Genomic DNA, 15,873 nt, shown 5'->3' with positions numbered 1-15,873 from the left:
AAGGTACAAGCATTTAGGTACACTAATATTGTCGTGCATTTCAATCAGCTCAGAATAAATGCTGTATATAAATAAACATGTAAAAGTTGTTCAAACATCCTCCCTCTTGTTCTGTTCAAGAATCTTGTTTCCCTTTTTTGCTCGTTGGGGAATGTGATGGGGAAATTCTGCCGTGGAACTTTGGTTTTAAGGCGTGTGTAGGAAAGCCCATTTCTCCCTCTCAGAGAATAAGCCTCTACCTGCACCAGGAGTATATATATGGCTCTGGTGAGGAGTAGGACCTCACACAGCCACTGAAGCTCTTTGTCTGAAGACAGCAGCTCATCACATCACAGCACCACAGAAGAAGAGATGGCCCAGATCAGAGCCCCTGTTATTGTGCTGCTCGTGCTCCTGGCTGTGGGGCTGTTTGCTGCCGAGGTTTCTGCAGCTAAACAAGGTCATTATTGGATGTGAAAGTTTTGTCTCAGTCCGTCTGTCTGTCTGCCTGCCTCTTTGTTTTTTGCAAATGGTCTTTTTTAATTGCTATACAAGATAAAGTTTCTTGTCTTTTTGCTCAATAGGTTTTCCTAGAGGCTGTTGTACGAGTTACTCCCAGGGTAGGATGGACATTCGTCTCATCCTTGGCTTTTCCATACAGACAGTGAAAGACGGGTGCAACATTGATGCTATCATGTGAGTGACTCTGGAAGGCCTAACAGTAGAACTGGGACAAATTGCAAGTAAAATGATTACATTAATTGTAACACATGTATTATTTCTTCAATTTAAGTATATCATTAAGTATAAAATAACTTTACAACAGAAGTAAAACAATTTGATAACTTGATATTATTTGCATTGCTTCATTTGCGATGTGATATTATAGAGATGTAAGCCTATAAAGCACTGATGATTGACTGATGTTGTCTCTTCAACATGTTCCCTTCCAGTTTCCACACTGGCAGAGGGAGATTCCCATGTATGGATCCCACCAAGGGCTGGGTTATGAAAGCTGTTCACAAGCTGAGGTAAGAATTCATTCATATTTATTCAGGAAAAATGATTTGGTTCCATGGAATTGAATTATACTGACAGTGTGTGTAGGGTTTATCATAAGGATATTAGGTAAAGCGATGGTATAAGAAATGGATGACATAACTTTATTTCTTCTCTACAGGGAGAGAGCGGAACGATTGAACAAGAAAAGGTCATAGGAATAGTGTTCATCACAAGGGTACACAGGACGAAGAGTTTGTGTTGCTATCTTCATTGACGGAGGAGAATGCAAACATGCTGGAATCCTGCTATCTCTAAGTTTATCCAACTACTTGAATTTTATCAGACATTTCTCTGTGCTGAAAAGTATAATAAATGAAGAATATAAGCAAAGCGGAGCACCTGGACACAGCCCTGAGCCATGGTATATTGGCCACATATGACAAACCCTGAGGAGCCTTATTGCTATTATAAACTAGTTACAAACATAATTAGAGCAATAAAAATATTATTTATTGTCATACCGATAGTATATGGTCTGACATACTACAGCTGTCAGCCAATCAGCATTCAGGGCTGGAACCTCTCAGTTTATTATTTTACATAACCTATTTGTATGTCATGACTTCGGCTGAGGTCGGCTCCTCTCCTTGTTCGGGCGGCGTTCGGCGGTCGGCGTCACCGGCTTTCTAGTCATCACCGATCCATGTTTCCTTTTTCCTTTTGTTTTGTCATGACTACACACACCTGATTTCTATTCCCTAATTATGTTCCATACTTACCCTCTCGTCTACCTTTCTGTTTCATCCATGATTGTTTTGTGTTACTGTGTGTGTTGGAGGGTTTTTCTCTATACGTTATGTTTCCTTGTTGGAGATATTCCGGTTTTGAATATTTTGAGTAAAGTCTTTTGTGTTTTCTCAAACCTGTGTCCTGAGCCTGACTCAGACAACGAACCCAGCATTTTATTTTATCACATTGTATATGAAATCATCTGTGTTGGCAGAGTTTAATGGTATAATCTTGTTGTATGAGCATCAGAAATCACATGTTTTAACCCTTTTATTCATAAAGGTCTTGTGTATGATCAGATCATTGATCACATCTGTTATATTTAACAGTTACTGTTACATTTTATATCTATAATAAATCATGTATATTTTACTAAGAATTCTCACTTCTTTTGTGTATTCATCTTGTGTGGTATGAGGGGGGCTCCTGAGTGCCACAGCGGTCTAAGACACTGCATCTCAGTGCTTGAGGTGTCACTACAGACATCCCTGGTTTGAATCCAGGCTGTATCACAACCGGCCGTGATTGGGAGTCCCATAGGGCGGCGCACAATTGGCCCAGCATCGTCCAGGTTTGGCCGGTTTAGGCCGTCATTACAAATAAGAATTTGTTCTTAAAACCTCTTGGGGCTAGGGGGCAGAATTTTCACTTTTGGATAAATAGCGTGCCCAATTTCAACTTCCTGCTACTCATGCCAAGAATATAAGATATGCATATTATTCATAGATTTGGATAGAAAACACTCTGAAGTTTCTAAAACTGTTGAATCATGTCTGTGAGTATATCAGAACTTATGTAGCAGGCAAAACCCCGAGGACTAACTGTTCAGATTAGTTATTTTTTTAGCCCTCTCCATTCCCTGGGCTGTCTTTGCCAAGGGATATTTCATAGGAACCTGTTTTCAGTTCCTACCGCTTCCCCTGGATTTCACCAGTCTTTGGAATTTGGTTGAGGTTATTCCTTTGTGCAATGAAGAAGTAGGCCAACTAGGAACTGGGGACACTTTTGTGAGTTGTGCAAGACGTGAAAAGCAGCGCTGGTTTGTTTTCATTCCTGTATTGAACACAGAAAGACCCGTCTACAATTTGATCGATTATTAACGTTTAAAAATACCTAAATTTGTATTACAAAAGTAGTTTGAAATATTTTGGCAAAGTTTATAGGCAACGTTTGAAATATTTTGTAGTGACGTTGCGTTTTTTGTAAGCTGTTTTTTTCTGGATCAATTGTGCTTTATAAATGGACATTTTGGATATATATGGATGGAATTAATCGAACAAAAGGACCAATTTTGATATTTATGGGACATATTGGAGTGCCAACAAAAGGAGCTTGTCAAAGGTAATTCATGTTTTATATTTTATTTCAGCGTTTTGTGTAGCGCCTGTAGGGTTGAAATATGCTAACTCCTTTGTTTACTGCTGGTGCAGATGGTGCAGGCTATAAGATAATAGCTTCTTATGCTTTCGCCGAAAAGCATTTTTAAAATCTGACATGTTGGCTGGATTCACGAGTGTAGCTTTAATTGAGTATCTTACATGTGTGATTAATGAAAGTTTGAATTTTATAGTATTTTATTTGAATCTGGCGCTCTGCATTTTCCCGGGCAATTGGCCAGTTGAGACATTTGCGTCCCGCCTATCACAAAGTTGTTTAACTGACTTGCCTAGTTAAATAAAGGTACATTTTTTGGGGACAGCACAATGACAGATACTAACTGATGAAGCAGACAGACAGAGAAAATATCGTATAGTAACTGTGGAGGACAATAAACCATAAACCAGGTCACCAGTGGGTGGATGTAGTAACTGTAGAGGACACTACACAATGAGAGGTCACCAGTGGGTTGATGTAGTAACTGTAGAGGACACTACACCATGAGAGGTGTGGTGTTTTTACTATCATTAACTGAATAGTTTTAGTTTTTATCAAAGATTCTCTGTAATTAGCATTTCGTGATTAACTAATCAGGCAAATGGAATTAACTAGGAAGTCAGGGGGAAAGGAAAATATTCAGATTACAAAGTTATAATTTTCCTAATATAACTTTTCAGATATTTTAATATCTGATCAATTAGTCTTCTGATTAATGACTTATTTATTTTACGTTAGTCTCATTTCAAACGTTGTAAATTGTTTGTTATCTGCATGAACCCAGTCTTCACTATGAGTCATCCATACATCAATTGTCTTAAATCATTTATTTATTAACTAACTAAACAATCACAGAAGTGCACACACAAACAAACAAAGTAAATGTGGTTACAAGAAATGATAGGGGAATGTGCCCTAGTGGGCTAAATAGGCATTGCGGCTTGTTAGACAAAAGGGGAGTGGGGGTCAGCTGAGAAGTCACTACAGAGTTGATGATTATAACAATTGAAATGCTAATCCTTTGCACATGAACGCTCACTCATTCAGGAACAATTGCAATCAATATATATATTTCCGCTCAGTGTGTCGTCGGGATCTCTGTTGAAAAGTTTGTTCTGTTGGAGAGTGTCCGACCTCTCTCTCTCTCTCTCTCTCTCTCTCTCTCTCTCTCTGTGTTGTGGTTAGAATGGATAGTTCAGAGTGACATTCATTCAGGTCGTTATAGATTAGATGTTTCGGCGGTTGTCGATCTTCCCGTTCAATGATACTGAATTCCTAGGTGCAGACTAGTAATTAATATCAAAGACTTGTTCTTATTCTGTCGGTATCGATAGTCTAAGAGTTTAACCACGTGGAATGGTTAAAAGATTCAGCAGTCTGGTCTCAAACCTTGGCCCTCTCGTTATCGAGGTAAGCTGGTCTGCAACCTTTGTCCTCTCGTAATTGAGAGCAACATGGTCTGTTGAGAAATTCTCAAGGTGGGGGTTATATTCAGAAGAGCAGAAAAAGCTGTCTCATGGCGCCAGGTCCTAACTGTGCTCATAGGCGGTCCTCTGATTTAGTTAACCTGTTGAGTGAAGGGGGCAGTATTTTGATTTTTGGAGGAAAAACGTACGCAAATTTAACTGCCTATTTCTCAGGCCCAATATCTAGAATATGCATATAATTGTCAGATTAGGACAGAAAACACTAAAGTTTCCAAAACTGTCAAAATATTGTATGTGAGTATAATGGAACCCATATTGCAGGCTAAAACCTGAGGAAAATTCAACCGGGAAGTGGCCTCTATTTTGAAAGCTCCATGTTTCATTGAATGCCTTCCCTCCATTTAAAGGGATATCAACCAGATTCCTTTTTCTATGGCTTCCCCGTGTTGTGAACAGTCTTTAGACATAGTTTCAGGCTTTTATTTTGAAAAATGAGCGAGAAAGATCACATCGCGTCAGTGTATAGCTGGGTGTCCCCAGAGTTTTGCTTGCGCAACAGTTTGGAGCAGCCATTGTGTCTCTCTCTCCTATTGACGAAGCTAAAGTCCTGGATGATATATTATCGATTATATATATATATTATATATATTAATGTATTGCTTTTCTGACTTTTGTGACTAATCTACTTGGCGGCTAGCTGTTTGTAATATTTTGTCTACTGAGAGAGATGTTCTTACATAAAAGCTTTGATACCTTTCGCTGAAAAGCTTTATTGAAATCTGACACCCCAGGTGGATTAACAACAAGCTAAGCTGTGTTTTGCTACAAGGTAGCACAACCAAGAGGAACCAATGACATCAGCACTGAGTCAAGGACCATATCACCTCCACCCTACCTGACACCCTAGACCCACTCCTAGACCCACATCAATCAGTGTTAAATTCCCAAATTCCAAACTGTGTCACAACACACACTGTTGTCTCTGCTACCAAAGCAGTGAAATTCCAGTTCTGGAAGTTCTCATTCTGCATTTTTAACCAAATTATTATCTCGTGAGAATTCAATAGTTCAACACATGAACAGTGATAAAGAAATCTAAATGTTTTAAATAGATGGGAAGTTGACAATAGATTATTAGTAGCATGTATTTATGCTTTGTTGTTGTGATTTCATTCATATAATTCAGTTATTATTCTATTGTTACAGTCATGAAATATTCAAATGCTGTAAGAGCCGACTCTGGAGATGAGAAGTAGCGACCGGGAGTCAACATTTAATAGGAACAGACAAGGAACAAGCAACAGCCTCAGCCCCGGGAAACATACGGACAGACGACAAACAATGCAGTCGGGAACAGAGATGGGGAACTGACAAATATAGGGGAGGTAATAAACAGGTGAGTCCAGGTGAGTCCAATAATACACTGATGCACATGATGGGGAAAGGCAGGTGTGCGTACTGACGGTGGCAGGAGTGCGTAATGCTGGGGAGCCTGGTGCCTTCGAGCGCCAGGGAGGGGGAGTGGGAGCAGACATGACAATTGCATTGAATTGCAAAATCTGATGCAATGATTTACTGCCATAGGGCTGGGTGCAGCTAGTATTAATATATTAGTCAATTTACAGGAAGTAAATACATAGTTATCTTCATATGTGCTAAACCAAATATATTTGTTAGGCCAAGTCCATTGGACAATTAAATAGGAATATCAAATGTCTGAGGTATGAAAACACCATGTACACTGCATCTCAGATAGAGATGGAAATCACAATTCAGAAACATGAACCAAAACTCATTACAACTGTTATTGACCCGGTGTGTCAACTCAACCATAACAGACATGCAGCCATACCTCCTTTTCCCTCTCTCCCACTCTTCCTCCCTCTCTTTCTCTCCCTGCTCTCTCCCCCCTAACCGTCTCTCTTTCTCTCCCCCCTGTGTCCCTAACTCTACTCCCTCTCTCTCTCAATCTCTCTATCTCTTTCTTCCTCCCTCTCCCTCTCTCCCCTCTCTCTCTCTCCCTCCTCTCTCTTCCTCTCTCTCTCTTCATCCCTATCACCATCTCTCTCCTTCCCTCTCTCCCCATTTCTCTCTCTACCTCCTTTTCCCTCTCTCCCACTTTTCCTCCCTCTCTTTCTCTCCCTGCTCTCACCCCCCTAACCGTCTCTCTTTCTCTCCCCTCTCTCTCCAACTCTACTCCCTCTCTCTCTCAATCTCTATCTCTTTCTTCCTCCCTCTCCCTATCTCCCCTGTCTCTCTCTCTCCCTCCTCTATCTGCCTCTCTCTCCTCCTTCCCCTGCCCTATCTCTCTCTCTCTAACCGCCAGGGGTTTGAGGTTTGGGTGGGGGGGGGCTGTTCATTGACCCGGTGTGATGTAGATCATGATGTGTTTTCCCACTTAAATCAATATGACAGGCAGTTAGATGGGTATGTACCCTCTTAGAAAAATTGGTTCCAAAACGGCTCATCGGCTGTCCCGGTAGGAGAACCCTTTTTGGTTCCGGGGAGAACCCTTTTTTATTTCCACATAGATCCATTTTGGGTTCCATGTTGAACCCTCTGTGGAAAGGGTTGTACATGGAACCCAAAAGGGTTCTCCTTGAACCAGGTTCTTAATAACTTCTTTGTGTGTGTGTGTGTGTGTGTGTGTGTGTGTGTGTGTGTGTGTGTGTGTGTGTGTGTGTGTGTGTGTGTGTGTGTGTGTGTGTGTGTGTGTGTGTGTGTGTGTGTGTGTGTGTGTGTGTGTGTGTGTGTGTGTGTGTGTGTGTGTGTGTGTGTGTGTGTGTGTGTGTGTGTGTGTGTGTGTGTGTGTGTGTGTGCCTGCGTGCCATGTCACGAAGGTGGATATTGATCCAACATCTGCCGTGAGCATTCATGTTACACGTGGACAGCCCAGCGAGTCTCATAACCATATTTTCTTTTTCATTCATTGATACAGAATTTAATCAATAATATATCCTCTCTAGGGTACGTGGGACGCTCAGAAAACAACAGAAATAAATCCCATAATTAAAATTCCTCAAACATACAAGTATTTTACACCATTTTAAAGATTCACTTGTTGTATAACCAGGCACAGTGTCCGATTTCAAAAAGGCTTTACGACGAAAGCAAACCAAACCATTATGTTACGTCAGAGCCAAGTCACAGAAAAACACAGCCATTTTTCCAGCCAAAGAGAGGAGTCACAAAAAGCAGAAATAGAGATAAAATGAATCACTAACCTTTGATGATCTTCATCAGATGACACTCATAGGACTTCATGTTACACATTACATGTTTGTTTTGTTCGGTAAAGTTCATATTTATATCCAGAAATCTCAGTTTACATTGACGCGTTATGTTCAGTAGTTCCAAAACATCTGGTGATTTTGAAGAGAGCCACATGAACTTACAGAAATACTCATAATGAACATTGCTAAAAGATACAACTGTTATGCATGGAATTTTAGATCCACTTCTCCTTAATGCACGCGCTGTGTCAGATATCAAAAAAACTTTACGGAAAAAGCAAACCATGCAATAATCTGAGTACAGCTCAGAGACCAAAACAACCCAAACAGATATCCGCCATGTTGTGTAGTCAACAGAAGTCAGAAATAGCATTATAAATATTCACATACCTTTGCTGATATTCATCAGAAAGCACTCGCAGGAATCGCAGTTCCACAATAAATGTTTGTTTTGTTCGATAAAGTCCTTAATTTATGTCCAAATACCTCCTTTTTGTTAGCGCTTTCAGCCAAGTATTCCAAATTCATGACACGCGATCACTAGGAGCAGACGAAAAGTCAAAAAGTTCCGTTACAGTCTGTAGAAACATGTCAAACGAAGTACAGAATCAGTCTTTAGGATGTTTTTAACATAAATCTTCGATAATGTTCCAACGGGAGAATTCCTTTGTCTGTAGAAATGCAATGGAACGCATGCTAACTATCACGTGAACGTGCGAGACTGAGCTCTCTGACAGACCTCTGACTCATTCCCCTCTCATTCGCCCCCACTTCACAGTAGAAGCATCAAAGGTTCTAAAGACTGTTGACATCTAGTGGAAGCCTCAGGAAGTGCAATATGACCCCATTGACACTGTGTATTCGATAGGCCAAGAGTTGAAAAACTACAAACCTCAGATTTCCCACTTCCTGGTTGGATTTTTTTCTCAGGTTTTTGCCTGCCATACGAGTTCTGTTATACACACAGACATCATTCAAACAGTTTTAGAAACTTCAGAGTGTTTTCTATCCAAATATATGCATATTGTAGCTTTTATGGCTGAGTAGTAGGCAGGTTAATTTGGGCATGCTTTTCATCCAAAATTCCCAATGCTGCTCCCTACCCTAGAGAAGATATGGTGGTCAATAAGTTATTATCAACGTAGGCTTCTTTTGTCATGTTTCAATGATAATGCAGTCTTTAGTATGATTCAATGAGTTGTTTTCTTCCTCTCCTCATGCTGAAATCATGTCATTAATGTAGAATTAGCCTAACCAGCAAACATGACTGCATTGGCCCTGTGTGGGAAAGGTGTGAAACGTGGGCACAGGCTAGCCTACACCAATCCCAACACAAGCTAGCCTACACCAATCCCAACACAGGCTAGCCTACACCAAGCCCAACACAGGCTAGTCTACACCAAGCCCAACACAGGCTAGCCTACACCAAGCCCAACACAGGCTAGCCTACACCAATCCCAACACAGGCTAGCCTACACCAAGCCCAACACAGGCTAGCCTACACTAAGCCCAACACAGGCTAGTCTACACCAAGCTCAGCACAGGCTAGCCTACACCAAGCCCAGCACAGGTTAGCCTACACCAATCCCAACACAGGCTAGCCTACACCAAGCCCAGCACAGGCTAGCCTACACCAAGTCCAACACAGACCTGAGCCAATTTTCCGTGCTTACCGTAGGGAGAGTGTGACTGGTCAGGCACCGTGTTATGCGGTGATGCACACTGTGTCTCCAGTGCGCATTCACAGCGGTGCGCTCTGTGCCAGCTCCTCGCATTTGCCGTGCTAGAGTGGGCATTCAGCCAGGTCGGATGGTGTCGGCTCAGCGCTCCTGGTCTCCGGTGCGTCTCTCCGGCCCAGTGCGTCCTGTGCCAGCGCCCAGGATATCCATCCAGCCAGGCTCTGTGCCAGCTCTGTCAAGTCTCCAGTGCGCCTCCACTGCCCAGTGCGTCCTGTGCCAGCTCCCGCACCAGGCGTCCAGTGCATCTCCCCAGCCGTGAGACCTGTTCCAGTTCCACGCTCAAGACCTCCAGTGCGCCTCCTCAGTCCGTGAGACCTGTGCCTGCTCCACGCACAAGGCCTCCAGTGATGATCCCCGAAGCCTCCAGTGATGACCATGGCCCAAAGCCTGTAGTGATGATCCACGCACCAGGCTCAAATGATGATCCATGGCACTAAGCCTCCAGTGATGAGACCTGTGCCAGCGCCCTGAAAAAGCATCCAGCCAGGATGATGCCAGCTCAACGCTCAAGACCTCCAGTGCGTGATGATCCGGTGGCCCAAAGCCTCCAGTGATGATCCATGTCCGTGAGCCTGTTCCAGTGATGATCCATGGCCCAGAGCCTGCAGTGACCTGATCCATGGCACGTACAAAGCCTCCAGTGATGATCCATGGCACGAAGCCTCCAGTGATGATCCATGGCCCAAAGCCTCCAGTGATGATCCATGGCACTAAGCCTCCAGTGATGATCCATGGCACGAAGCCTCCAGTGATGATCCATGGCACGAAGCCTGCAGTGATGATCCAGGAAAAGGAGCCTCCAGCGACGGTCCCCAGTCCGGAGTCTTCGGCGACGGACCCCAGTCCAGAGCCTCCGGCAACGGTCCCCAGTCCGGCGCCACCGGCGATGGTCCCCAGTCCAGAGCCTCCGGCGACGTTCCCCAGTCCCCCTCCGTCCCCCTCCGGCGACGTTCCCCCTCCTTCCACCGTTCCCCGGTGACGGTCTGCAGTCCGGAGCCTGCGGCGAGGGTTCCCAGTCCAGAGCCTTCGGCAAGGGTTCCCAGTCCAGAGCCTTCGACGGGGGTTCCCAGTCCAGAGCCTTCAGCGAGGGTTCCCAGTCCAGAGCCTCTGGCGACGATCTACGTTCCGGAGGTCCCGGCGACTATCCCTGCACCAGAGGCGCCACCGCTGTGGGGGGGGCCTCAAGTGAAGCGGGGTCTGCATCCCGCACCGGAGCCCCCACCGAGAGTAGATGCCCACCCGGACTCTCCCCTATAGGTTCAGGTTTGCGGCCGGAGTCCGCACCTTTGGAGGGGGGCTTTTACCCCAAAGCCATAAGACACCTGAACAAGTAATCAAATGGCCACCCGGACTCTTTGCATTGTCTCCCCCCCAACCCCTCTTTTACGCTGCTGCTACTCTCCGTTTATCATGTATGCATAGTCACTTTAACTATACATTCATGTACATACTACCTCAATTAGCCTGACTAACCGGTGTCTGTATATAGCCTCGCTACTGTATATAGACTCGCTACTGTATACAGCCTTCCTACTGTATATAGCCTTGTTATAGCGTCACTACTGTTATTATTCACTGTCTTTTACTGATATTTTCATTTCTTTACGTATCTATTGTTCACCTAATACCTATTTTTTACTGAAAAATTGCACTGTTGATCAGGGCTTGTAAGTAAGCATTTCAAAAAGGTGTATTCGGCGAACGTAACAAATAAACTTTGATTTGATGGTAGCAAACAGCACATTAGATGACAGTTCCTGTCCTATTTACTAGTTTCACCCAGTGTCACGTTCTGACCTTTATTTCCTTTGTTTTGTATTTAGTTAGTATGGTCAGGGCGTGAGTTGGGTGGGCAGTCTATGTTTGATTTTCTATGATTTGGGATTTCTATGTTTCGGCCTAGTATGGTTCTCAATCAGAGGCAGGTGTCATTAGTTGTCTCTGATTGAGAATCATACTTAGGTAGCCTGGGTTGCACTGTTTGTTTGTGGGTGATTGTCTATGTTAGTGGCTTGTGTCAGCACAGGTCTCATTTGTAGCTTCACGGTCGTATTTGGTTTATTGTTTTTTGTTACTCTTTTGTATAGTGTTCAGTTCTTTCTTTAATTAAAATTCACTATGAACACATACCACGCCGCATATTGGTCCTCTGATCCTTCTCGCCTCTCCTCTTCAGATGAAGAGACCGTGACACCCAGAGTCATCAGTGCCAACAACAGCAGCAGCAGAGTAGAGAGAGTCACAGCAAGCTTTGCCATCTTGTCAGCTTCAGAGGTCGAGGCAGGTAGTGAAGTTCAACAGATACCTGGAACTCTCTCCTCAGAATGAGATTCCAAAATGATCTGATCCAATGATCTGGAATTCTAGTTTAAATACTTTCTCAGTTGGAAATATGATGCCCTTTTCTGGACCGTAGACCCAGCGGTTGTGGAACAAGGTGGAAACTTCAGTCTTGACATGTATTTGGGTCAGGGAACTTTGACACATATGTCACATTGTTGGTACCTTGGTAAACTCCCACTCTGGGGCCGGATTAAGAATTTACGGCAACTATACAATGATGAGGCAGGATAGCCTAGTGGTTAGAGCATTGGGCTAGTATTTGAAAGGTTGCAAGTTCAAATCCCCGAGCTGACGAGGTACAAATCTGTCATTCTGCCCCTGAACAAGGCAGTTAACCCACTGTTCCCAGGCCGTCATTGAAAATAAGAAATTGTTCTTAACTGACTTGCCTAGTTAAATTAATGTAAAAAAAATGCATGTCAGCAAAATTCTAAGGGAGATGTTATCATTGTATAATAGAGGATTACATAATGTTGGGATTGTGTGACAATGTACAAGTAGCCTTAAAAAGAAGTTTGATTTTTCAATTAGAAGGCCAACTGTATGTAGGAGTTATATTGAATGTTCCTGAGGGCCTAGTTACAGTTTGGACTTAAATCGGCTTGAAAATCTATGACAAGACTTCAAAATGACTGTCTTGCAATAATCAACAACCAACTTACCAGAGGCTGAAGAATATTTAAAGGAATAATGGACAAATATTGTAAAATCCAGGTGTGCAAAGCTCTTAGGGACCCAGAAAGATTCACGCTGTAATAGCTGCCAAAAGTGATTCAAATCAAATCCAAAGCAAAATGTATTGGTCACATACACATGGTTAGCAGATGTTATTGCGAGTGTAGCTTGTGCTTCTAGTTCCGACAGTGCAGCACTGTCCTTGTTTTGTTTCATCTCCGTTATTTATGAATTATTCCCCCCTGTACTTGCTTCTCATCTCCCATCGTCTGTCCTCACATGTTAGTATTGTGGAGCAACTACAATGTTGATCCATCCTCAGTTTTCTCCTTTCACAGCCATTATTCAAACTCTGTAACTTTTTTAAAGTCACTATTTGCCTCATGGTGAAATCCCTGAGTGGTTTCCGTCCTCTCCGGAAACTGAGTTAGGAAGGACGCCTGTATCTCTGTGGTGACTGGGTGTATTGATACACCATCCAAAGTGTAATTAATAACTTCACCATGCTCAAAGGGATATTCAATGTCTGCTTTATATTTTATTTTGACCCATCTAGCAATAGGACCTCTTCTTTGGGAGGCATTGGAAAACCTCCCTGGTCTTTGTAGTTGAATCTGTGTTTGAAATTCACAATTCAACTGAGGGGCCTTAAGCATAATTGTATGTGTGGGGTACAGAGATGAGGTAGTCATTCAAAAATCATGTTGAACACGATTGTCACCCCCTGATCTGTTTCACCTGTCTTTGTGATTGTCTCCACCCCCCTCCAGGTGTCACCCATCTTCCCCATTATCCCCTGTTTATTTATACCTGAGTTCTGTCTGTTGCCAGTTATTTTTGTTCGTTCAAACCTACCAGCGTTTTTCCCCTTGCTCCTGTCTTTGCTATAATCCCTGCATTCTAGTTTCCCGGTTTTGACCTGCCTGCCCTGACCTGAGCCTGCCTGCCGTCCTGTACCTTTGCCCCACCTACCTGGAATCTGACCTCTGCCTGACCCTGAGCCTGCCTGCCGTCCTGTACCTTTGCCCCACCTACCTGGAATCTGACCTCTGCCTGACCCTGAGCCTGCCTGCCGTCCTGTACCTTTGCCCCACCTACCTGGAATCTGACCTCTGCCTGACCCTGAGCCTGCCTGCTGTCCTGTACCTTTGCCCCACCTACCTGGAATCTGACCTCTGCCTGACCCTGAGCCTGCCTGCCGTCCTGTACCTTTGCCCCACCTACCTGGAATCTGACCTCTGCCTGACCCTGAGCCTGCCTGCCGTCCTGTACCTTTGCCCCACCTACCTGGAATCTGACCTCTGCCCTTGACCTGTCCTTTTGCCTGCCCCTGTTCGAGTACAACTTTATTTACTTTGACGCTGTCTGCGCCTGGGTCTTACCTTAAACTTGATAAGTTGCATGGACTCACTGTGTGCAATAATTATGAGTTAAGACAATTTTTACTCCTGAACTTATTTAGGCTAGCCATAACAAAGGGGTTGAATACTTATTGACTCCTTTTTTATTAATTTGATGAGAATTTGCTGGAGTATATTGTCTAGTCCAGTGACACACAGTCTCAATTTTATCCATTTTAATTTCAGGCTGTAACACAACAAGATGTGGAAAAAATCAAGGGGTGTAATAACTTAAGACACTGTACTTTTCCATGTACCTAAGCTTACTGTAATAAGAGCTAATGATATGAAACATGAACTTCTGAATTGCAGGAATCCTTTGTTCTATATTATATTAAGCAAGTATCAGTGGGTGTGAGAGTTCAACTTTTACTCATCTCTTCAGCTCATTGAAGTGGTCTTCAATTGTTCTGTGAATGTAGAGGATCCTCCCACTTTGTCCCAGGTTTCACATGGTAGTTGTGTGAGGTTATACATTGCAAAAAAACAGCACCAATGTGTTAAATGTCTCAATATTCATATTAATGCATATTGTGACAAACTCAAGGGGGAAAAGGTTGTGGTTGTAACAGGGACAGTTGTGATGCAACAACTGAAGAGGAACTGTTAAAACCCATTTATGATGACCTGTTTAGTTGTCACGGAAACCCTTTTCCCCATTTGAGTTGAGGCCTCAACACATTCTGTGTTCCTCTGACCTAGAAAATAACCATATTATCAAGACAAGCTACACCTAACAGCCCACATCCATGCACTTCAGTGCACGATGTCTCAGTCACACACAAAGACACAGACACACACACAGACATGACAATTAGATTGATCAGATAGGAGATTGAATTCCTCTTGTATTTCCCTGCTGTGTGTATTTACTACCCAAACAAAGTCACACCTGAAAGTTCCCCTTCACATTCGCCATTTGAAATTCCCTGCTCAACAGGTTAGACGAGTGTTCCTCTAGTATAGAATGTTGACCATCAGTCAGAGCTGTAGAATTAGGAATTACAACTCAGAGCCCTGGGGTCATTATGTCATCATAGTTGTCATACGTCTTGAAAGAAAAGTTCTTGCTCATCCTCAGTGCAACACCCTGTGGTGAAATTAAAGTTCTTTACTGGTTCTGTGGTGCTGTTGTGGTTTGGTTGATATCTAACTCCACATATTTTTTAAGTAAATATCACCACCCCAAATGTGCCCTTTCACAGCTTCATAGGACATAAACAGGGGCAGTTCCATGGTTTGACTCAATAGACTTTATCACAGTGGCGATAGAGGAGGCTGGTGAGAGGGGCTTTAGGAGGACAGGCTCATTGTAATGGTTGGAATGGAATCAATGGAAAAGAGTCAAACACGTTGTTTCCATGTGTTTGATGTGTTTGGGACCATTTCATCAATTCCATTTTGGCCATTAGAATGAGCTCGTCCTCCTATAGCTCCTTCCATCAGCCTCATCTGGGTGGTGCACAATGCACTGTGTTTCCTCCTAGACCAACTAATACATCTGATAACTGTACAAACAGTATGTTCTATGATATGATCTGTGGTGGTTTCACTGATGTGGGTACATGGTTACACATACACACATAACCACAGCAAAGGTGTTAAAACCTCTAAAAGTCTGAGCCATTTCGGGGTGGGAGGGTGTTCTACTAATCTAACATATGGAATTGTCTTCAGATGGTCACACCATGGATAATTGAGCTATTTGATGTTGAATTTTAGGACCCCTTTAGGTATCAAAAATAATTAATAAAATAATTAATAAAATTAATAAAATTTTCCTTTGCTACTATACCCAATAGAAAGCATTGAATAACACATTCATAAATCACAAGAAAAGACAGTAAAAAGATAAATTTAAGGAATCAGGTTTGGAAGTGTCTGTCCTTTTTATAGAGAACACTCAGGAAAT

General features: G+C 43.0%; 1 protein-coding gene across 1 annotated transcript; it reads left to right on the top strand.

Annotated features, from left to right (window-relative positions):
* Positions 1–240: 240 nt before the first annotated feature.
* LOC112261147 (C-C motif chemokine 20-like) lies at positions 241–2,267 on the top strand. The gene is made up of 4 exons (XM_042329014.1): positions 241–439; positions 564–675; positions 933–1,010; positions 1,160–2,267. The coding sequence occupies exons 1-4, from the start codon at positions 352–354 to the stop codon at positions 1,194–1,196; spliced, it is 315 nt and encodes a 104-aa protein (XP_042184948.1). The 5' UTR covers positions 241–351; the 3' UTR covers positions 1,197–2,267.
* The last annotated feature ends 13,606 nt before the right edge of the window (positions 2,268–15,873 follow it).

Source organism: Oncorhynchus tshawytscha, linkage group LG10 (assembly GCF_018296145.1).
Source record: "Oncorhynchus tshawytscha isolate Ot180627B linkage group LG10, Otsh_v2.0, whole genome shotgun sequence".
Taxonomy (NCBI): domain Eukaryota; kingdom Metazoa; phylum Chordata; class Actinopteri; order Salmoniformes; family Salmonidae; genus Oncorhynchus; species Oncorhynchus tshawytscha.
This window is presented reverse-complemented; position numbering and strand designations above follow the sequence as displayed.